Source organism: Rhinolophus sinicus, chromosome 14 (genome assembly GCF_057876585.1).
Source record: "Rhinolophus sinicus isolate RSI-liver-muscle chromosome 14, RSI-T2T, whole genome shotgun sequence".
NCBI lineage: Eukaryota > Metazoa > Chordata > Mammalia > Chiroptera > Rhinolophidae > Rhinolophus > Rhinolophus sinicus.
Genome location: NC_142514.1, coordinates 142,095,938 through 142,118,498, shown reverse-complemented (window position 1 = coordinate 142,118,498; position 22,561 = coordinate 142,095,938). Strand labels below are relative to the sequence as shown.

Below are 22,561 nucleotides of genomic sequence, written 5' to 3'. Positions count from 1 at the left end.
GGCCCAAACTATCCTCAATTTTTAGAATTCTTTTTGCTGTTCTGTTTGGGTGTTTTGTGCTATTTTATATTCAAAAATCACTGATTTGATTCTCTGCTTCATCTAATCTACTGTTGATTCCCTCTAATGTAGTCTTTATTTTAGTTATTGTATTCTTTATTTCTGATTGGTTCCTCTTTGTTTTCTATCTCCATTTTTGTTTCCTATCTCTTTGTTGAAGTTCTCACTGAGATTATTGAGCAGTCTTATAACCAATGTTTTGAACTCTATGTCTGGTAGATTGCTGTTTTGTTTAGTTCTTTACCTGGAGCTTTGTTCTGTTACTTTATTTGAAACATGTTTCTTTGTTTCCTCATTTTGTCTGCCTCCCTGTATTTGTTTTTATGTATTAGGCAGAGCTGTTATGCCTCCCAGTCTTAGTAGAATGGCCTTATGTAGTAGGTGTCCTGTGGAGTCCAGTGGCTCAGTCTTCCTGTTCACCAGAGCTGGATGCTCCAGGTGTGTTCCTTATGGCGTTGTGTGTGCCCTCCTGTTGTAGTTGAGACTTGGTTGCTGTTTGCACGTCAGTGGAAGGGATTGATCCTCAGGATTACTGGTTGTGAGTACTGGCCTTGACTACAGTAGAGGAGTTGTGGTGCAGGATTCACTTTAGTAGGGCTCTGGTATCTGCCTTTGGGCATGTAATCCTTGGAAGTGACTGGGTGTTGTTCTGGCTCAGTCCAAAGTTGGCCACTGGGTATGCTAGCCCTGGGGCCTACCAGGAGGGGCCCTGCCACAGGCCAAGTTTAGCCACAGCCTGTACCCTGCTGGAGCCACCTGGCATTAACCACAAAGCAATTTGCAAATGGCCATGACCAATGCTGTGCTTGAAGGTGCCTCAAGAAGCCAAGTCTCAAACCAAAGCCAGCTGCTGCCAAAGCAGGACTTGGGGCTGCTCAGCAAGAGGTACAGGATATGCTGAGGCCAGATGCTGATTGTTTGGAGTTTATGAACCTAGGAGAGATGATAGGATAGTCTGAACCATGAGCTAAGATATGCCATTTGTATGGAAAAGCCACTGGAATCAGCTTGAGTAAGCCTGTAAGTTAGGTGGGGCACAGTCTCAGGGAATCACCAGGCCAGGCAAATAGTGTTAGCCAGGTTGATGGGGACTCAGCTATTGTAGCCACCAACACGCTGGTGAGGAGAGGGTTCAGCAAAGGAACAATGGCTTCTGCCAGCGCTTCTATCTGAAAGAAAGCTGCCCCTCCAGCCCTCACCCTGAAGCCAGATAATTCAGTTCCTCCCCATATATCCCTGGCACCTTTCCACCTATTGCCCCAGTGTTGGAGCTCAGGGCAAGTGAGTCTGTCAGGGAGTGAGTTTGTCAGTGAGTAAGTCATGCACAGGCACTTTAAGAGGAGCACAATGGGACTCCAGCAGCATTTGTCTCACTCAGCCACAATCTCTGCTATTTTCACACCCAGAACTTATGGGGACTTCTCCTTCCAGCACTGGAACCCTGGGTTGGGAATCCTGGTTTGGGGCTGTGACCCCTCGCTCTTCAGGGGGACCTCCACAGCTGAGCTATTTCTCCCAATTTTTAACTGCCACATATGGGTGTGGCACTAGCCAGTTCCACATCTCTGCCCCTCTTTCCAGTCTTGAGGTGGCTTCTTCTGTTGTAGGACTTCTATTTAGCTAGACTTAAGGTGATTCTTAATGATAGTTGTTCTATAGTTTAGTGGTAATTTTAATGTAGTCATGAAAGGAGGCAAGCACAACATTTACCCACTCTCCATCTTGACCAGAAATCTTGGGTTTGGGTTATTACTAATGTATTTGCTAAAATGTAGACTGAAGCTTGCCTTCCTTGTTTTGTTAACCTGTATTCTAACTCTGTCATTTGGGCATTTCAAAGCTATCAGTGAGCTGGAGGTGTCCTAACTAAAATGGATGTCTGGGTCAGTCAAAGAACCATGTAGAGATATTGTTTAGGCAACTTACTGACAAATACTCAGGCTCTAGAAAATCTAGAAGTAGGGTGCAAGAATGATTGAAAATGTTCAATTAAGTTTGAATCAGTGCAAACACATTTTCTGTATCTTGTATTTAAGTAATGGTAAACTTCAAGTCTAAAAATAGCATACATGCATTGTTCTCATGAGTGTTCCACCTAAGCATACAGTGTTAATATAAAATAGGAAATAACTCTCCTTTGACTATTTGTGAATAAAGCTAAGTGTGCTTTATGGTAATTTAAGTATGGTAATTGAATTCGTATACTCTTAGACTTCTATGCAGGACAAAATCACTCTGTGGAAGGTATGTGTCACCTAAAAGTCAAGGTCATTCCTACACCAAACATGGGGACAAATCATATCTTGCAGCCAGGAAAGATGTATTTAGTTCATTATATTCAATTTACTAATTAACAACGACAGATAAACAATGAATTTCCAGAACATACTGTGGAAAAATATCCACAAAATCTCAGCAACACACAACAATAAAATGTATGTCTTATACATCAGGAGAATGGCAGAGATGACTTTGCTGATCTCAATTTAATTGCTCATCCATCTGCAGGTCAGCCGGAAATCTGCTGATCCAAGTTGGGCTTGGCTGTTAGGCTCTGCTTCAAGCTGCAAGTTAATGAGGCAGCTCTGCTCCACTTTCTTTGCATCTCCTTGGACCAGTGGGCTAACCATAGTACAGTCTCATGGCACAGTAGAGTCAGAAGACAGCAAGCCCCACGGTATAAGCAAATTTCAAGCCTCTGCTTGTACCACATCTACTAACACCCCATTGACCAAAATGGTGCTAATAGCCAATCCCTTGTTTCATACCACTTTTTTCCTTGCTGCCTAATTGCCCTACCTCAATGTCTAGAGAACTGAGACACTTGGGAACTGACAAGAGATCCACTGAAACTCTTCATGTGCCTATGAGTCAAGCTGTGGCACAACAACATGTGCCTGGAGGGCTTGGAGATGCTTTTTACAGAACCTCAGGTTTTCTTCTTTTCTTACAATTGGAGAAACTCCTTTTAATTATTACTAAGGAAATAAAAGGGTCACAAAATAAAAAATAGAATAATGTGGTTATCTAAATAGGCCTTCATGAAAAACTGCATGAGAAATTCTTTAAAAACTAACTGAAGGAATGTTCAATTATGAGAATTCCCATTAGGAGACAAAGCAGAAAGATAAATGAAATTTGGTATCCTTTTTAGGGTATGCTGATAGAAGAAATAGTGGATTTTCTTTAAATACTCAATTTTGAACTGTCAGGAGTTGGAGTGAAAGAAAGAACTCACAATTCCAGCAATCAGCGTTCTCTGGGTTATGTTATAAAACAACTCCCAAATCTCAAAGACAATAAAATCATCCTTGCTCATGTTACATGAACACTGTGGGTCAGCTGTGGCTATGTTCCAAGCTATGAGTCAGATTCACATCTGCTCCATCACGGGTCTAGGTTGAAGGAAAAACTCTGATTGGCAACATGCTCATTCTTATAGCAGAGGTGAAAAGCAAGAGAGACTGAGCAAAGCTACACAAACACATTTTAAAGTTTCTGATTATTGTGACACATTTCAATGCCACTAAAATCCCACTGGCCAAAGAAAGTCACATAGAAAGATTTAACATTCCTGGAGTGAGGAAATATCCTTCGCTGGGAAAGGAAAATGTTAGTAAGTATCTGTGAACAATAATACACTCTACAACTACATATTGGAACTACTTTCTTTAGCTTCAGAAGTCTCAATTTTAAGAGTCAAGGTGTTTCCATAGTCCATAGCCCAAAGATAATATTCTATTCATTGAATAAATACGAGTTTTGTTTTTACTTTTAAGATAAATGACATATGCATATGAAAAGTTAGTTACATGATGATATAAATTTTTATAAAGGATGTCAGAAGGCTTCTTTGCCAATTGTCCATTAAAGTAATTGGCCTTTAGTATGGGTCAGAAAGAAACTTAGTGGAAGGTATAAGTCTTTTTAGAAGAGGAACTGTCCAACTTAAAGCCAATAACATTGGGTAATAGTGGGCTAATTAGTGGCAGAGAATGGGGGCCACTTATCAGAAGAGATATAGAGGCTATTTCAGTAGTAGATGTGGTAGTAGCCTTTGGGTCACAAAATTTGTGGTTCAATTTTTCACTCATCAGCTGGATGAAGAGCTTACCAAAATCTCAGCTTCTTGTACCAATCTCACCAATATTCCAACTATCTTTCACCTAGATGACAATAGCACTTTGGAAGTTTCTCTGATTCCCTGAATCATGTGATGAGTGTATAAGAAAAGGACAGTCAAACCTCTGCTATTAGACAGATAATAGGGACACACCTGGTTTGATCTGATTGGTGGATCTGTGAGAATGGGACCTCATTTTCCTTGTCATACTGGAGAATCGCCAAACATGGAGACTGCAATTTCCCTACTTGAGATCTTTCCACTCTACCTTAATCCAGCATCCTCTCAGTACTGGACTGGTGGGTAAGAGAAAAAACTTATCCATCTACACATCCTTTCTCTGGAATAGACTGAGCACATGATCACGAATCTGCTTGGTCTTGATGCCATAGATAATGGGGTTGATCATGGGAGGGAAAAGAAGATAGAAGACAGCAAGAAGTATATGGATATGAGGGGCAGCTTGGCGAGCTACACGGTGCATGACTGAGGAGATAACTACAGGTGTGTAGGTGGACAAGATGGCACCTATGTGAGACACACATGTCCCAAAGGCCTTGTAGCGGGCCTCCTGAGAGGCAAGCTGTAGAACTGCCTGAAGGATGAAGATATAAGACAGGATAACAAACAGCAGGTCCAACCCCACTATAAACATGGCCACAGCAATGCCATAGATATTGTTGAATCGAGTGTCCCCACAGGCCAGCCTTACCACAGCCATGTGTTCACAGTAGCAGTGAGCAATAACAGGACCTCGGCAGTAGTGGAAGCGTCTGAGCAGAAAGGGGAGTGGAGTCATTAATGCCACAGCCCGAGTCATAGCAACCATACCAATCTTGGTGATAAGGGACCTGGTTAGGATCGTGGTGTAGTATAGTGGCTTGCAGATGGCCACATAGCGGTCAAAGGCCATGGCCAGCAGCACTGCTGACTCCATGATGGAGAAGGAGTGGAGAAAAAACATCTGGACTAGACAGGCATAGAAGTTGATCTCCTGATCTCTGAACCAAAAAATGGCCAGCATTTTGGGAAGTGTTGTAGAAGTGACGATGAGATCAGTGGCTGCCAACATGGCCAGAAAGAGGTACATAGGCTCGTGGAGAGCTGCATCAACTCGGATAATGAAGAGAAGCATGCAGTTGCCTAGCAGGGCCAGAGTATAGGCAAAGCAGAAAGGAATGGAGATCCAGATATGTAGGTGCTCCAGGCCTGGAATTCCTATCAACAAGAAGGCAGCTGGATGGGTTGAGGTGATATTGGAGACGAACATGGCTTGTGGAAATTCTCCTTGTCAGTTTTTATGGGGCTCCTTCATCTTCTATATAAATTTTCTTGGCAGGATTATGTTTTGTTCCCATTGCTAGACTTTAAATAAAAGCAGATAGTAGGGCTCACAGACGTTCTCATGGAGGAGCATAATCATGTTTTCTTCCCTTAAGGCACTTTGAATCTCATTAAGTAGATAGAATAGTAAACATGATCAGAACTGATATTACAAGACAACTTTCGTAAAGAAATGGAGAGAAGGTAGTGTTTACTGTGTTGGTGGTGATGACAGGAGCACCTTGTTAAAAGAAGTAAAAATATGTTTAAGCCAATTCACTTTTTCAGAACATACATTGGTACCGTTCTACATGATAATCATGCTAAGCTCACAATCACAAAAGCCAATTTTCTGTCCTGAAGTCTCAGGCTTGGGTCTCTGTATAAGGTGAATAAAACTTGCAATTTCTAATGCCCCTATTAATTTCACAATCTGGATAGTTTTCTCTAGCCCTACTCTATCTAATATGATGGCCACTAGCCACATGTGGCAATTTAAATTTATTAAAATAAAATAGCCACATGTGACTAATGCCACCATATTGGACTATTCAGACACAAACTATTTCCATCATTGCAGACAGTTCTACCGAAGAGAACTGCTCTAGGATATATCTTCCAGGTCCTTTCCACGTCCACATATCTGTAAACACAGCCCTGCCTCCAACTTCCTGGGAAAATGAGGAGCTTCCTCTTTTGGTTCTCCTCCATCTAAATTCACATTAACCTCTCTGTTCATGTGGCTCTTCCTCGACTCATCTTCCAGCTCCTTCATTTTCATCACAGAACTTTCTCATTTTTAGCAATACTGATATCTGTCTTCCATAACAAATGCCTTTTATTCTTAACAGTCTTTCATCTTTTCCTCTTCTCTTGCTCATTTTCTTTTTACTTTTTTCAAATCTTTAAACTTTGAGGTTGCCCAGTTTTTACACAGCCACTTTTCTTGCAGAATCCAGTTAATGTGGTTTTTACAAGCACCAAATAAGATAATGTATTTAAAACATTTACCACACCACTGAACAAAGTAAGTACTGAAAAAATTTGGTCTCCTTTCAATATAAGAAAACTAAGTTTTTAGAAATTTAATATCTCTAAAGTATCATAATTAATAGTGTTAGACAGCTTAGTTTGAGTTCTCGCTTTCTCCAGTTCTTATGTCCTAAATAACTAGGCTTTATTACTTCCATCTAAATGCCTTATAAGTAACACACATTCAGCATATCCAAATTGAAAACAAACTAATTTCCTTCCGTGCTGTATGGAAAAATTTTAGAATGTGAAGATTTGGGATCAAATCATGACTGCCCTTTACACTGACTGCATGACCGTGCACAAATCACTTATATCCAAGCCCCTGTTTCCTTCTCTGTATGGGGTATAGCAATGCCCCAACTTTATGGAGATTTTGGAGAGAGTACATGGGATCATGTGTAAAATTCTCTTGTATAATTCTGTAGTGTTTGCATAGCCTTATTTATCATTTCCACCTCTCTTCCTCCACAGAACTACATATTTATTAAATCGTTATGTTCATTAATATTCTCCCTCCTATCTTCTCCTCCTTCTATTACTTCAAATCTCTGTTTCTCTTCACAGAAATCTAGAAATGCTTATATTCAGTCTCAACTCTCTCAAATGTCACTTGATAATGAAACAGTCCCATCTGGATTCCATCTCATTATTTCTGTAAAACTACTCTCAGCAGGACCACCAAAGACCTCCATGATGATAGTGCCATTGTAACTTACCCGCTTTATCTGAATTGACAACTCTCCTTTTTAAAAACCCTCTTTTCTACAACAACACTACTGTTTCCTACTGCATTACCTTCTCATTTTAGTCTTCTGTATCTGCCTTATCTCTAAATATTGAATTTCTTCAGGGCTCAGTATTGAGCTCTGTTCAATTTTATATTCACAAACCACTCAGTAAATATATTCAGTAAATGTACTGAAAAAAATAAATATTTTTACTAAGTGGGTTAACAATAAATCCATGAATGAAACAGACTGTTGAGTAGAACAAATTTTCTAAAGGCTTGGAAAGGATAATAAAAGAACATAACCAAATTACATAGAATAATATATTACTGTTATAAAAAGTAAGGTGATGAGGATAGGAAATCTTGGAGTCGGGGGAAGGGGAATGTAGCAATCTGAAATAAAGAGATCAGGATAGGCCTCATTGGGCAGGGAATTTGAGCAAAAATTGAATGAGGTGAGAAAATAAATTAGCCCGGTTTTTTAAAAGTCAGAACCTCAGGTTCCATGCAGCCAGTTTATGTGGAAAAAATTATAACAGGGAGAAAGAATGGGATGAAAGGGTGAAAAATAAAGCAGAGAATCACATCCAAAACTGCATTACTAAGCCAGATAATGTGTGATCAACAATGTCCAATCCCACATGAAAAATTGTATAGAAGGCACCTCAGAATTTTGTGTTTGAGACATGAAAGAGGTATATTTATCAACTGGGCCCACCCTACTCCACCCCTGCTCAAGGGTGGACCAAAGTGTTAATTCCTTGTACTTCATATTCACACATGCTCTAGAATAGATGAGAAGTCTTCAGGTGCCCCAAACAATGGAGCAGAGAAACCCAGGAGCAGATTATGTCTGAGTTAGGTGCAATCAGGTTATATCTGCACGGAAGTGGTTGCCACAGCATCAGCTAAACAAAAAGGTAATGCAAGGAAGTGAGATAGGCATAAAAGATGGAGCATATAGGGAATTACTTCTGTGTGAAGAAAAGGAAACAGTCAGACCAAATGCCCTAAGACTGAAATATGACTGATGTCCAAAGCTCAGCTATGAGACCAGTGTAGCCAGATGATGTGAATGAATGAGACATTTACAGAAATCATAAAGATGGGGCCAGATCATGGTAGGCCTTGTAAACCTTTGTAGGAACTTTGCAAAGGCTTCATTTCTCTCAGTTTTCTGAGCAGAAACAATGACATATCTGACAAATTTGTTTTAAAGTTTTCTCTGTCTTTTATGATGAGAGTGGTATGAAAAGGTAAGAGTAAAGGCAGAAAAACAGACTCTAGAGGCTATTACAGTCATCAGGGAAGGGAGAATTTGGCTAAGAATCAAGGTGGCAATGTATGTGATGAGAAGCTATCAGATTTTGCATATATTTGAGAAACGCCATGGGACTTTCTGACAGGTTAAATATAGGTCAGAAGAGAAAAGGCAGTCAAAGATAACATGAGAATTTTTATCTTAAGCAACTGAAAAAAGGAATTGCTGTCAACTGAGATGGGGAAAGATTTGGAGGGGGAGATCAAGATTTTAATTTTGAATATGTTGTGTTTATGATGTCTATCAGAAATGTAAAACATGTTGATATATTTGGGTATATACACCTGGAGTTTAAGACAGCGATTTGGGCTGCGGATGACCACATTGGAAATGGATAACATTAATAGCTATGAAACTGATTACCAAGATAATGAATGTTCATAAAGAAAAGTGAGCCAAGAACTGAATTCCAACATTAAGAGCTGGGGTGGAGAAGAAGATGGGTTGAATGAAGAGTCAGCAAAAGAGACTGAGAGTGGGCAATCTACCAGAAAAGTTCTCACAATGATGTTCTCTCTTGATAGGCTATTGAATGTAGTGGATTAAGGAGGAGAAAACTATTACCATGCTAAATGCTACTGATGAGTCAAATAATTCCAAAACAGAGAGTTGTCCTTGGGTTTGGACATGCAGTGGATTGGCTACCTTGGCAAGAAAAACTTTGCTAGAACAAAAGGAGGCAAAGCCTTATCTTACTGAGTTAAATGAGGTGGGGGAGAATGAAGTCGGTTAACATAGCTCACTCTTTTGAGGAGGTTTGTTGCAAAGGCCAATCGTAAAAAGGGCCCTGGCAACTGCAGAGGGTAGTGGAGTTAACAGAAGGTTATATATATGTGTGTGCATATGTGTATGCATAGGTGTGTGGGGGTCTGTGGGGGTGTTCAATTGTTTTTAAGAAGGAAGAGAAAATGGTATGTTTTAAACAGAAGAAAATTATCCAGTAGCAAAGGAAAACTTAAAATAAATGAGAGAAAGGAGAATATTGCTTCAGAAAAGTCCTTGAACATCACCCTCTTTCTAGGTGTTCTACTTGTTTACCACTGATTTAGTGATCAGATCCTAAAACTTCACATATTGGTTTCCATATCTGACCTTCTCTTGAAGCCATAGACTAGTATATTCAACTGTCTACTTAATATGCCCACATAACAGTCTCATAGATATCTCAACCTATCGTGCATGAGGCAGAAATCTTGACTTCTTCCCTCTATGTGCATTCCGTATCTCAGTATATAATAGTCTCTCCAACCGGTTTCTCCACCTAGAATCAAGTCATCCTTGGTTATACCCTTACTTTCTGCACCATAGTCAATCTACCAGCAGGTCCAATGCGATCAACCTTCCACAGTAAATCTCAAATTGCCTACTCCATTTTAATTGCCACAACACTTATTCAAGACACCATTATCTCTCATTTACTATTGAAACAGACTTCTAAAAAGTGTGCAGATTTCTACTTTTGTGCTCTAATGTCTATCCTTCTACAAATACCCAACATATTGTGAAGTGAAGAGACTTGGAGTGAAGGGACTGTGACTTATTCACTTCTATAAATGCAGCCTCTAGCGTACACATTAAGTGTTGAATATTTCACCAAATGAAGCATGAACACGAGACTGAAAAATGTCTCCTCACTATATCAGAAGATCTCCCTATCTAACCCAAACCCAGAATAGTTGATTATCTTCCAATTTAACATTCAACCAGGATAGAAGTTCTAAGAAACCCTGACCAGCCTTGGTTATATGCATCAGAATAAAATCCTCTTTCCAATGAAAGTAATATTTGCATATCTTTGATAGGAGCAAGCACTTTGACTGTGTAAGGAATAAACTATAACAGTAGGAAATTCTTTCATTTTTCACAATTATATCTTCAGTGGCAAGAACAGTGCCAGGTATATAGCAGACGCTCTATAAATGACTAATGATCCCACATAGCTGTTGCAACTTCACCCTCAGTAAATATGCATTTTTCCATAAAACCAAACATATTTCACTTTATCTCTGAGTCTCTACATCTCCCTGACCTGTCCACCTTCTAATCTTAAATAACTGCCCTGTGACCTGTTCACCCTTCCTCACACAAAGAAAAAGTTATCTGTTCTATCCAACTTCCCCAAAAAACCACATGTTGTCCAACAGTGCATGACCCTTATTTTTGTTGAAACTTATCAAAAATATACACCACCCAGAATAAGAATCTCAGAGTAGGGGAGTGAATAAGGCCAGTGTTCCATCCCTAATATCCAGAACCCAGGAACTTGCTCTGTAGAAAATGTTTTATCCTGCCTGTACTCTGTTTCAGAAGCCAAAATGTCCACATGAGATCACAGGAATTGTCTTCTATTTTTGGGGGGTTTTTCACAAAAGTGCTTAAATGACTCTCCATACACAGAAAATACTCAGTTAATACTTTCATCTATTTCATAATCTATACCTATATCATAGGAGGATATCAGAAGATGAATTTGAACAATTAAGACCCAGAAACAGGAAGTGAGATAATCACTCACCGAAGGTCCTTCAAAAATGTGGCTTGTAGACAAAGAACCAATAAGAAATGTATTTCTTACTTCTCCCTGCAGCTTCCTAGTTCAGGCTTCATTTTCTCTCTGCTAATGCAGAAGTCTCCTGATTGGGACAAGGACACTGGTGTGGGTGGGAAGAGAAATGATAGCAAGTGAGAAGCGACAAAAGGATCTCCCAAAAGGATCCAAGCTGGAATAATCAGCTAAGACTTCCTGGAGATGAACCACAGTGTTTGGCATAGAAAGGAGGCAGGCATCCTCTGTAGTGGAGGAAGTGTCTGGAGTTTGTAGACAAAGCATTTATTTGTGAGGGACTGTCAGGACTTATGTTCCCTCAATTGAAGAACCAAAATAGAGGCAATAAAGGAAAAGGGAGACGGCAGGGAGCTGATTGAGGGGTGTAACTGTCTAATTATGACATTGTTTTGTACACCTGAAACTAACTTTAAAAAATGAAGAGAAAAATAGATACATGGCTGGAGGAGAGGAGTATCAATTAGCACAGTTCTTCTGTGGAACAATCTAGCAATACACATCAACAGCCTTCATGATATTTATATTGTTTGGCCTAGTGATAAACACTGAGGACATTGTGCTATGTGAAATAAAGCAATCACAAAAAGAAAAAGAAAAAAGAGTGCCCCCATCCGCTCCCATTTACCACACCTCTGTCACCTCTATTCTGTTTCTGCTAGTCCAGCTCTGTCCACAATCCAATGCACACTTCTTCCAGTGAGAGAAGTTTGGGAAGAAGGGAGATAGAAGTGACTGCCTTTATCCTCCCAAACCTCTGCTCTTCTCCCAAAAGGATGTGGAGGCAGACATTGCTATACTTAAGGAGGGTCCTCAGGGGTCATGGAAGGCTCTGGCCTATTCTTTAGAGATTGACACAAAAGGACTCCTCTGACCCAGAGCTCTCGCCCCTGAGGGTTCTGGCAGATCATGCCCCCTCCCTTTTTGTGGTGCTATCATGCCTCCCAGGTGTCATGCAAAACACTCCAGAGACTGCACTGCACTTCAGGTAGAGGCTGGTCTTTGATGTGCGTCTACTTAAACCTCTACTACCTCCTTGCAGTGTCCCCTAAAAAAGAGAGCCTCATTAAAATATATAGTCAGCAACGAGTCTATGGCCCAGAGGGCAGGAATTCAACTACTGTCTATTTATTTATGTGTTTTAGTATTTACTGATATTTTTAAGCTTTCCACCTATCCCAACTATGCTCAGAAGAAAACAAGCAAGAGGTTTGTACCACATAGGAACTAAAAGTATAATAGCATTGCCTTTTTTGTTTGTTTTGGTTTGTTGTATTTTCGTTTGTTTGTTTTAGGAAATTATGAAAGCAGAAATGGGACACAAGCATAAATGTGTCTCTAGGTTATTGCTACACCCTTCCCTCTTTGACTGCTTCCAACCTTCCATACCCCATCTGACATTGACCTGGGACTCTTCTTTCAAAGCTAAATATGTATAGGCAGATATATAGAGATAGAGACAGATACACTGATTCCTAGACAGTAGTCTCTGAGGAAACAAGGGCGTCATAAGATGAAAGTAGAAGAATGCATTTGTGGAAGAAAGTGAGACAGGTTAGATAAGACAGGGAGGTCCCTGGTGGAAATAAACAAAGATAGCCATATCCTAAAACTCCAGGTTTTAAAATCACTCCTTCATTCCAGGACAAAATGTACCAACGCCCTGAGGTTAATCATAACATTCCTTTTGGCCTGACAAATGGAGCAGATCTGATAGATAAGAGTGGGTTATTTTGCTAATTCCTTCAGGATGGGCAAGCAGAACAAATCTGGTAGACGAATTTCATTAAAAGATGCCAGCTCCCCTTCCCCCAAGCAAGCAAGGGAAGGTATAAATGTAAGAGCTTTTGCCTCAGTCACTGGGCACCCCCATTCAGGACCCCCTCCCGCTCGGGAGCTCTGACCCTCTGCTTTCAATAAACTGTCCTCTTTTAAAAACTCTTTGCCTCTCCTGGGTCCATGTTTCCATTCTTCGGTCTCACAAGACACGATCCCGTTACTCACTCACTCCAAAGTCCCCTACATCATTTGGGGACTCGCAGAGACATATTTCTACTTCAATAGTGTATGAAGGCTTGTGTGACCACACAAATTCTAGTTGTCAGGATTAATAATAAAGGAATTCTCTAGTTTGCTTGGAAAGAAGGAAGGGGAGAGAGAGAAACACAGGACGATATTCCCATCTCCCATCTGCTTTGCCTACCTATTTCTTCCACGATAATGAACCTAGGGATGGGGAGTTCAGAAAACACAATCTATTGTACTTAGCATTTCCTTCTTTGTTTCAGGACATAGATATAAGTGCAGCATCCCTTCCTTAATAATCTACGTATTCCCAGCCCCTAGCACAGACTTGAAACAGATTTGGTACTCAATAATATTTTGTGAATGGATTAGTAAATTAAGAATTCACATTTTTGGGGCCGGCCTGGTGGATCAGGTGGTTAGAGCTCCATGCTCCTAACTTCAAAGGCTGCCGGTTCGATTCCCACATGGGCCAGTGGGCTCTCAACCACAAGGTTGCCAGTTCGATTCCTCGAGTCCCGCAAGGGATGGTGGGCTGTGCCCCCTGCAACTAGAAACGGCAACTGGATCTGGAGCTGAGCTGCGCCCTCCACAACTAAGATTGAAAGGACAACTTGACTTGGAAAAAAGGCCTGGAAGTATACACTGTTCTCCAATAAAAGTCCTGTTCCCCTTCCCCAATAAAATCTTTAAAAAAAAAAAAAAGAACTCACATTTTTGATGAAAATGAAAGATACATCTATGTGTAAAGAAAGGACTGAATGATGTCTAAAGAAATGTCAGAAGACATGTCTTATTTAAAGTGTTTAATGAGAGGTATTGGACATGAGAATGTATAGATCAAAGCAGTCAAAGAATACATAGGCTGACTCAGAGGAAAAAATAAATTTTGACAAGCAAAACTGTCTGACTTGGAACCTATAGCGCGGGAAGATCATGAGCTCCCCCAAACTGGTAGTGTTTAGGCAGAGACTAGACATCAACTGTCAGACTGTATAGGCATTCCTGCCTCTGATAAAATGTTGGTCCTTATCTGGGTCCTGAGTGGATAGTTCACCAAATCCCAAAGACTTAAAATAGAAACTCAGATACGTAATCTTCTTTTAATAAATGAACTTGAAAGCATCTTTGTGTCTATAGGTGACGTTGCCAAGAGGAGAGTAGGTTAAGCCTTTGTCAAGCCTTTGATAGGAGAGTTGACTCTGAAGAGATAGCAAAGTCAACAATTTCAGTCCAGAGGCTACCAGAGGATATACACCCATGAGTCCTGATCAGACTGGTACTGTGAGTTTCAGGACATCATTTAGTTTTTTCATTATATCAGGAATAAACTAAACATGGAGAGTCTGGCAGCCCTCTACTTCCTATCATACCTCCACCCCATTTCAGTATTCAACCTGTACCACACTTTCTCCACCTGCTCCTCACTCTTCATTTATTTACACATCCTTTCTCAGGAATAGTCTTAAGACTCGCTCACGAATCTGTTTGGTCTTCACCCCATAGATAATAGGATTAATCATGGGTGGAAAAAGCAGATAGAAATTGGCAAAGAGAATGTGCACATGGGGGGCAGCCCGGCGAGCTACACGGTGCATGACTGAGGAGATGACTACAGGTGTGTAGAAGGCTAAAATGGCACCTATGTGAGACACACATGTCCCAAAGGCCTTGTAGCGGGCCTCCTTAGAGGCAAGCTGTAGAACTGCCTGAAGGATGAAGATATAAGACAGGATAACAAAGAGCAGGTCCAACACCACTATAAACATGGCCACAGCAATGCCATAGATATTGTTGAATCGAGTGTCCCCACAGGCCAGCCTTACCACAGCCATGTGCTCACAGTAGCAATGAGCAATAACAGGGCCTCGGCAGTAGTGGAAGCGTTTGAGCAGAAAGGGGAGTGGAGTCATTAATGCCACAGCCCGAGTCACAGCAGCTGTACCGATTTTGGTGATAAGGGATCCAGTTAGGATCTTGGTGTAGTGCAGTGGCTTGCAGACGGCCACATAGCGGTCAAAGGCCATGGCCAGCAGCACTGCTGACTCCATGATGGAGAAGGAGTGGAGAAAAAACATCTGGACCAGACAGGCATAGAAGTTGATCTCCTGATCTCTGAACCAAAAAATGGCCAGCATTTTGGGAAGTGTTGTAGAGGAAAGGACTAGGTCAATAGCTGCCAACATGGCCAGAAAGAGGTACATGGGCTCATGGAGAGCTGCATCAGCCTGGATAATGAAGAGGAGAGTGCAGTTGCCAAGCAGGGCCAAAGTATAGGCTGAGCAGAAGGGAATGGAGATCCAGATATGTAGGTGCTCCAGGCCTGGGATCCCCATCAACAAGAAGGCTACTGGCTGAGTTGAGGTGATATTGGAGGTTGACATCGCCACTGGAAATTTTCTTCCTCTTATCTACTTCCACAGGGTTCTTCCAGAAAGTCTCCAATGTCAGCAGAATTACAGTGCTCAAGTTCAAACTCTGATCATTCATATGGGAGGATTAGCCCTTGATCCCATTTCTAGACCTTAAAAGAAATTAGAAAATCATCCTAATATGCATTGTGAAACATTATTCGTGATCTCTGCTGTCAAGGTGCTTATAATATCATTGGATACTGAGGACATTAAATAGCAATAAAGCTAATATCACAAGGCAGCCTTAATAAAGGAATCAAGTGGAGGAAGAGCTTTCTGTGGTCTTTGTGTGGCCAAGGACAGCTTTATAAGGGACGTAGCTCCCTGCCTAATTCAAATCTTATCCGAAAACATTCACTGTCTTCTTATTGCCTTCCAACTCAAGTTATACTCCTAATTATGAAAGGAGAGTCTCTTTCCTGAAATGTCAAGCTTGGCTATATTAAACAGAAAAAATTAAACCTGGCATTTCCTAATAATTCACTTTCCTCCAAGTTCTATAGAATTAGTGTAATGGAGTTTCCATAGTTTTTTATTTGACACTCAAATCTTACCAGGAAGCTGTACCTCCAGCTAACTTGAAAATGTAAGACCTATTGTTGTTCTCCTTCACCTAACTTTAGTTTAACTTCCATATCTACATGCTGCTACCCACACCTACTTTCCTCTTTAGCATTCATGGCATTCAGAAGAAGAGATGTTCCACTCCCACATTTTTGCAAGACTGAACTCTAGACTTCACACCGTTCTTTTTCCTCCTGGGATCCCTTATCATTTTTTTTCTCTTTGATCATCATTTCCTTTGAAAATGCTTAATCACTTGTTTCCCAAAATTTTGACCTGTGCTCTCTTCTCTTTTTTTCTCAGTGCCTACCTAAAAACTTTCTTCAGAGGATTAATTTAGGTAATCTTTTAAAACGCTTACCACATTGTCTTTACCCATTCACCCATTGTGATATCTATACACAATGGAATACTATTTAACCATCAAAAGAAGGAAATCCTGCTATTTGCAAGAACATGGATGGAGCTTGAGGGCATTATCCTAAGTGAAATAAGTCAGACAGAGAAAGACTTACTGTATGATCTCACTTACATGTGGAATCTAAAAAAACCAAACTCATAGAAACAGAAAACAGATTAGTGATTGCCCGGGGCAGAGGATGGGGGTGAGGAAAATACATGAAAATGGTCAAAGGGTATAAACTTCCAGTTATAAGATAAATAAGTTTTGGGGATGGTAATGTACAGTATGGTGACTATGGCTAACAATACTGTATTGTATATTTGAAAGTTGCTAAAGCAGTAGATCTTAAGGTACTCATCACCAGAAAAAATGAAATGGTAACTATGTGAACTGATGGATATTAACAAAACTTGTTGTACTAACCATTTTGCAATATCTACATATATCAAATTATGTTGTACATCTTAAACTAATACGTTATTGTCAGCTATATTGCAAAACTGAAACTTTTTAAATTTTTAACTTAAAAAAAATATTAGCAGAAATCTAGATTAGAAAGCACAATCAGTTACCACAAGATTGCCATGGGGATACGAAAGTCAATTTGGGGAATATAATCAATAATGTTGTAAAGATTTTGTAGGGTATCCGATGGACACTTGTCTTATTAGGGAGACCACTTCAGGGATGATGTAGATGCCTGATCACTGCACTGTACACCTGAAGCTGAAGCTGAACAATAATGAATGTCAACTATAATTTTTTGTGTGTGTATACATATAGATATAGATAGATATAGATATAGATATAGATATAGATATAGATAGCCACAAGAAGTGGAGTACAGCATTAGGAATAGAGATTGTGGAAATGTAACAGCTGTACGCAATGTCAGCGGGCTAGTAGATGAGGGATGGGGCGTTGTCACTGTGTGAGGGATATAGATGATAAATGTCTAACTATTACATTGTTTTGTACACCTGAAACTAATGAAAAAAAAATTTTTAAGTACTCAGTAAATGTGAGCACTGTTTTTTTTAATTTTTATTAAAAAATATAGCTAGCATACAACATTATATCAGTTTCAGGTGTACACCACAGCTGTTCAACATTTATATGCCTAAAGAAGTGACGACCATAAGTCCAGCAACCATCTGGCACTGTACGACAGTATCACAATATTATTGACTATATTCCCTATTCTGTACATTATATCCCCATGACTTAATTGTTTTATAACTCGAAATTTGAACCTCTTATTCCCTTTACCTTTCCCCTGTTTTTAATTTTTCAATTACAGTTAACATTCAATATCATTTTATATTAATTTCAGGTTTACAGCCTAGTGGTTAGACACTTGTGCAATGTAAGAAGTGATCCCCCTGACTAGTCTCATATGTGAGCACTGTTTTGAATTGAGAAAACTAAAGGTTAAGTTACTTACTGAAAATGTCATGGTTGGTAAATGTCAAAGATTAAACTTGAACTTTGAGGATTCTGGTTTCCTGCCTTCACATACAATATCTTAAATCACTATACTCTTCTGCTTCCACCTTGCTGCTTCACAATCAGTTCAAATCCAGCATCTTCAAGTTAAATAAAACTTTAACTCATCACCATGCTATAGAGAAAAGTTTTAGAATCTAAAGACTTGGGCCCATACTAATTATGCCATCAGTCTACCATCAGAAACCAACATTAATCCTGTATTTTTTAAATTTTAGCTTTCTCACCTATAACTACAATAACTGTACCTCCCGTGACCATTCTACTAAGTTTTATTGTAGGATGAAGGCACATATAAGAACAGACATTGAAAGCTGTAAAACATTGTGCAAATGCTATTTGTCATTAGTGACTTCCTCGCCTTGTGCAAATTTGTCCCATTTTCTAAAATGTTTACCTTGATTAACATCAGCATGATCTGTATTCCTTGGCTTTATATCCTCATCTAACACCCATTAAATTCTGTTCCCCTACACAGCACAAGTTGTTTAAAAATTTGACAGTATTTAATCCCTACTTCGTCTCTCATTTAATTTCCAATCCTTTCAAATCTAGTTTCCATCTCCGCTACCCCCTTACACTGATCTTATCATTACTCCGTTTTTTCCCTCACTCTGTCCTCCTTTTTCTTAATTCCCTTTTTTTCTCATACTTCTCTAGGTGTTCTCTTTGATTCCTCTTGGGGTTTTTACCTTCTCTATTTAGGGAATTTTCAAATGGATAGCTTCTACCCTGAGTTTTAGACTAGTATATCCTGCTGCCTATCGGATATCTCTTAGTTGTTCCACAGTCATCTCAAACAAAATACAACCAAAACAGAAATCTTACATCCCCACACACTATTTCCTCCCCATGCCTTATCCATCTCGGTACATATTACTACCACCCACCCTCTGGTAACATCAGAAATGCAGGAATAATCCTTAATTTAATCCTTCATATTCAGTTCAGTTGCAAATCCTATCAGTCTACAAAATGTCACTCCCTACTCTTTTCCTTTCCCCTGCCAACGTTCTTATTTAAATCACCATCTTTCATCCAGACTACAAAAGCCTCCTAACTGGTCTTTGTGATCTGAATCTTGGGCCCTCTATAATCCATTCGTTGAACTGTTGCGAAAGAGACCATTTACATATTGAGGCAAATTTATATTGTGACGGGCCTTACCTAAGACCTTCATGGAACGGCCATTGGCCTGAGGCTGGAATCCACTCTCCTAACCCTGGTTTACATGTCCTGCATGGTCTGGTCCCTACTCACCTTTCAGCCTCATCCCATTCCACCTCTCCTGCCTTCATTATGCCCTAGTCACACAGCCTTCTGCCAGATGCTAGAACTCCTGGAACTCTTTCTCAGTCAGAAACAACGCCTCTGAGTTCTCTCATACTGCTCCTCTCCTCTCTATGCCCTTTGTGTCTTCCCAAATTCACATCATCTATTGCCTGTGTCATTATAAAGACCTCCTCCTTAATTTTCCACCCCCACTCAATCCGTCCACTACAATGTGACAGACCACATATGATATTTCTGTACGGAAATACACTTAGATCTCATTGCTTCAAGAAAAATAAATCAATAAACCACTCAACACGCTTACAAACTTGTTCCTGCCTAAATTATTGTCCTTACTTCTTACCATTTCCTTAAATATTCACTCTAGGTTCAGTCACATAAGGTTATCTGTCACTTCCTAAAACAGTCATGTCTGTAGCTCATACTATTTATCTGGAATACCTTTCTCTGTCCACTTTCATACCTGGCCAAGATCATTCCACCTTCTTGGTGAAGCTTTCTCAAACTCCTTCAGGCAGATTTTCTCAGTGTTATCAATGAGGACTCATTAACACACTGAATGAAGTAAGGGTATGTATGATCTGTGTTGCCAATGCATGTATCTGTCCTTTTATAGGACCGTGAGAGCACTTTTAGTACAACTGTGACTTACTCATTTATTTCCATATTCACAGACTGTACTGAGCATGGTTGGTGCTCAAGTGTTTATTAAGTGAATGCATGAATGACTCCCTTCCTGGAGAAACTTTCTTCTCTCCTGCTCTTGTATAACACACATCATCTGATCCAAACTGAGACTATGCATATCTCCCAATTTTAGGCAACTCCACAGATGGAAATTCTATGAAATTTCCCATCAGTTTCAGTTCCTTAGATCAGAGTAAAAGCCCTTCTCTTCTTCGTAGAAACTTCTCCAAGTCTAATGTGTATCTGTCCATTTTCTCTAGGACTTAGCAGTGGAATGGACAGTGTGGAAGCCCCATGACAACAGGGCTGTGTTTTTATATTTACAGCACTAATAGCTATAGCACCCAAACAGGAACTTGCTAGATATTTCTTGAAAAAATAAAATAATACTCTCTTATACATGTTGTCACCCTTATCCTAAGTGAAGTGCTTCTCCAATTCCAAGCAGGTCTCATTTCTTCCCCGAGTGCCCCTGTCTCCCTTACTCTCTGTGCTCCTCCTGAACATCATTGGCCCTCGGTTTATTTGCCCCCACACCTGCATCTTGCAACTTGCCTATTCTGTTTATTATGCTTAATAATCTGTCAACCTTCCCTCTTTCCAGGTTCAACTAAAATACACTTGTACCTCTAGTTCCATTAATAATCCAGCTCTGCTGATCTGGTCTCCCCCTCTGCCAACTCCCTTCAACCTGCTGGGCATGAGTGTTTTATCTAATTCCTTACATGACGTTGTTTTTTGTTTATTTCCTGCCTCCACAGCCTAGATGTCAGCAAATGACAAAAGGAAGCTTGTATCGTTTATTTTGTCTTCCCCAAAAGTGCACGTGGCTCCATACCTGCGGAGTATTCCCTCAGTGCTGTAAACTATTTGGTAGGCTTACCTGACAGGACCTTAGAATGATGTATTTGGGAAATTGAGTCCTTAAATGGTAACGGAGGGAGTAAGTAGCATATCTAGGACTAAATTCTACATCTTCTGTCCCCTATGTCAGGATTCTATCTACAGGTCCATAGAGCAAAGATATAGCTGTTTGTTGCTGAAAACTTTAATACCTGGCCTGCCCCTTCCATCTCCTTATTTCAGGTTTCTCCTTCCCGCCTCCCCTCTGCCCCAGACTATTACAGCAGTTGTGACTGAAGTGGAGCCAGAATGCGAAGTAGGAAGGAAACAATTATCACTAACAGAAGGGATGTGACTAACCCAGTCTGGGTTGTTTAGCGAAGGTTTTCCTGAGGTGGTCCCTAATACACAACACAGGAACATAGGCCTGGGAGGCAGAGAAGGGTTTCTTCTGATAATGGGAGGATCTGAAGCTTATAGAAGATAAAGTATTTGAGGAGCATAGAGAGAAGGTCTCCTGCTACATAGAGACAGATGTACAAGGATGAGAATGATAGAGGACAAGAGAATCAGGAGGTGAGGTAATGCCTGAGACCAGGGTAAGTTGTTTGGACATCGGAGGTGCATGAGAGATGGACTCTGCCCTGTGCACGCCAGAGCTCATCCCCCAGACCTAGACCTTGCCTATTCCCCTCAAACATGAAAAACTCTTCTCTTACTGGGTCTCCACTCAGCCTTCTGGTATTTCCCCTAATGATTACTGTTTTCAGTCTTATTTCTGCCATTACCCTGCTTATTACATGTTTCTCTGCCAGCCCCAGCTCACATGGCATCTTTCCTTGACCTGTGCCCCTCTTCTAACTCTCTGGTAGTCATCTGATCCCAGCATAAGAACCCCTCCCTGGTCTGCTCACCCCTCATCCCATTTGTGCCAACTCCCTCACTGTTCCCTGTATACTCCTGGTCTGCCGCCACCACCACGGACCCAGTGTGCTCTCACCCCTCAGTGCGGCAGTCGGGTCATTTTCTGTAGTCTTCAGGAAGCACTGATACAATTTTCCTCTCTTAGTGAGAGAAGGGTGAAAAAGAGGACGTTGGAAAGGGGAGGTCTGGCTATACCCTCATAATCGGCTATTCTCCTAAAAGAAAAAGGAAACATCAGGCCTTGTCCCTGAAGAACATCTTTAAAAAGTCCCAGGACTGGCTTCGTGTCTTCTCTGGGGGTGACTCTAGGAAACTTCTTTGTCCCAGTCTCCAGCCTTTTGGGGTTCCTGCCCCTGGCTTTCTGCAGACTCTACTCCCTTACCACTCTGTGGCATTCAATTATGCCTCCCATGAGGCAGAGTGTAGTCTGGTTTCAGCAATTACGGTGTCAGTCACCACCCTCACCTTTCTCCCCTGCACTGCCTACTGAGAAATAAAGCCTCCTTAGAACATGTAAATGGCTGCTTGCTGTGCGTGCATTTTGTTTTTTCTTTTTAATTTATTAAAGTATAGTTGACATACAATATTATATTAGTTTCAGGTGTACAACATAGTGATTTGACATTTATATACCTTATGATGTAAACACAATAAGTCTAGTAACCATCTGTCACTGTATGTAGTTATTAAGGTATTATTGACTATATTCTCTATACTGTACATTACATCTCAATTACTTATTTTATA

The 22,561-nt window shown here is 40.4% G+C and overlaps 2 protein-coding genes across 2 annotated transcripts; both read right to left on the bottom strand.

The window, feature by feature from the left end:
* Positions 1-4,508: 4,508 nt before the first annotated feature.
* Positions 4,509-5,453, bottom strand: OR52K1 (olfactory receptor family 52 subfamily K member 1). The gene has a single exon (XM_019715838.3). It carries the CDS (start codon positions 5,451-5,453, stop codon positions 4,509-4,511), a length of 945 nt encoding a protein of 314 aa, XP_019571397.3.
* A 9,166-nt stretch (positions 5,454-14,619) lies between these two features.
* Positions 14,620-15,564, bottom strand: LOC109436964 (olfactory receptor 52K1-like). The gene has a single exon (XM_019715844.3). It carries the CDS (start codon positions 15,562-15,564, stop codon positions 14,620-14,622), a length of 945 nt encoding a protein of 314 aa, XP_019571403.3.
* Between the last annotated feature and the right edge of the window lie 6,997 nt (positions 15,565-22,561).

Excerpts from the sequence above, each read along its gene's own strand:
- OR52K1 (XM_019715838.3), bottom strand. The coding sequence starts at position 5,453 with ATGTTCGTCTCCAATATCACCTCAACCCATCCAGCTGCCTTCTTGTTG.
- LOC109436964 (XM_019715844.3), bottom strand. The coding sequence starts at position 15,564 with ATGTCAACCTCCAATATCACCTCAACTCAGCCAGTAGCCTTCTTGTTG.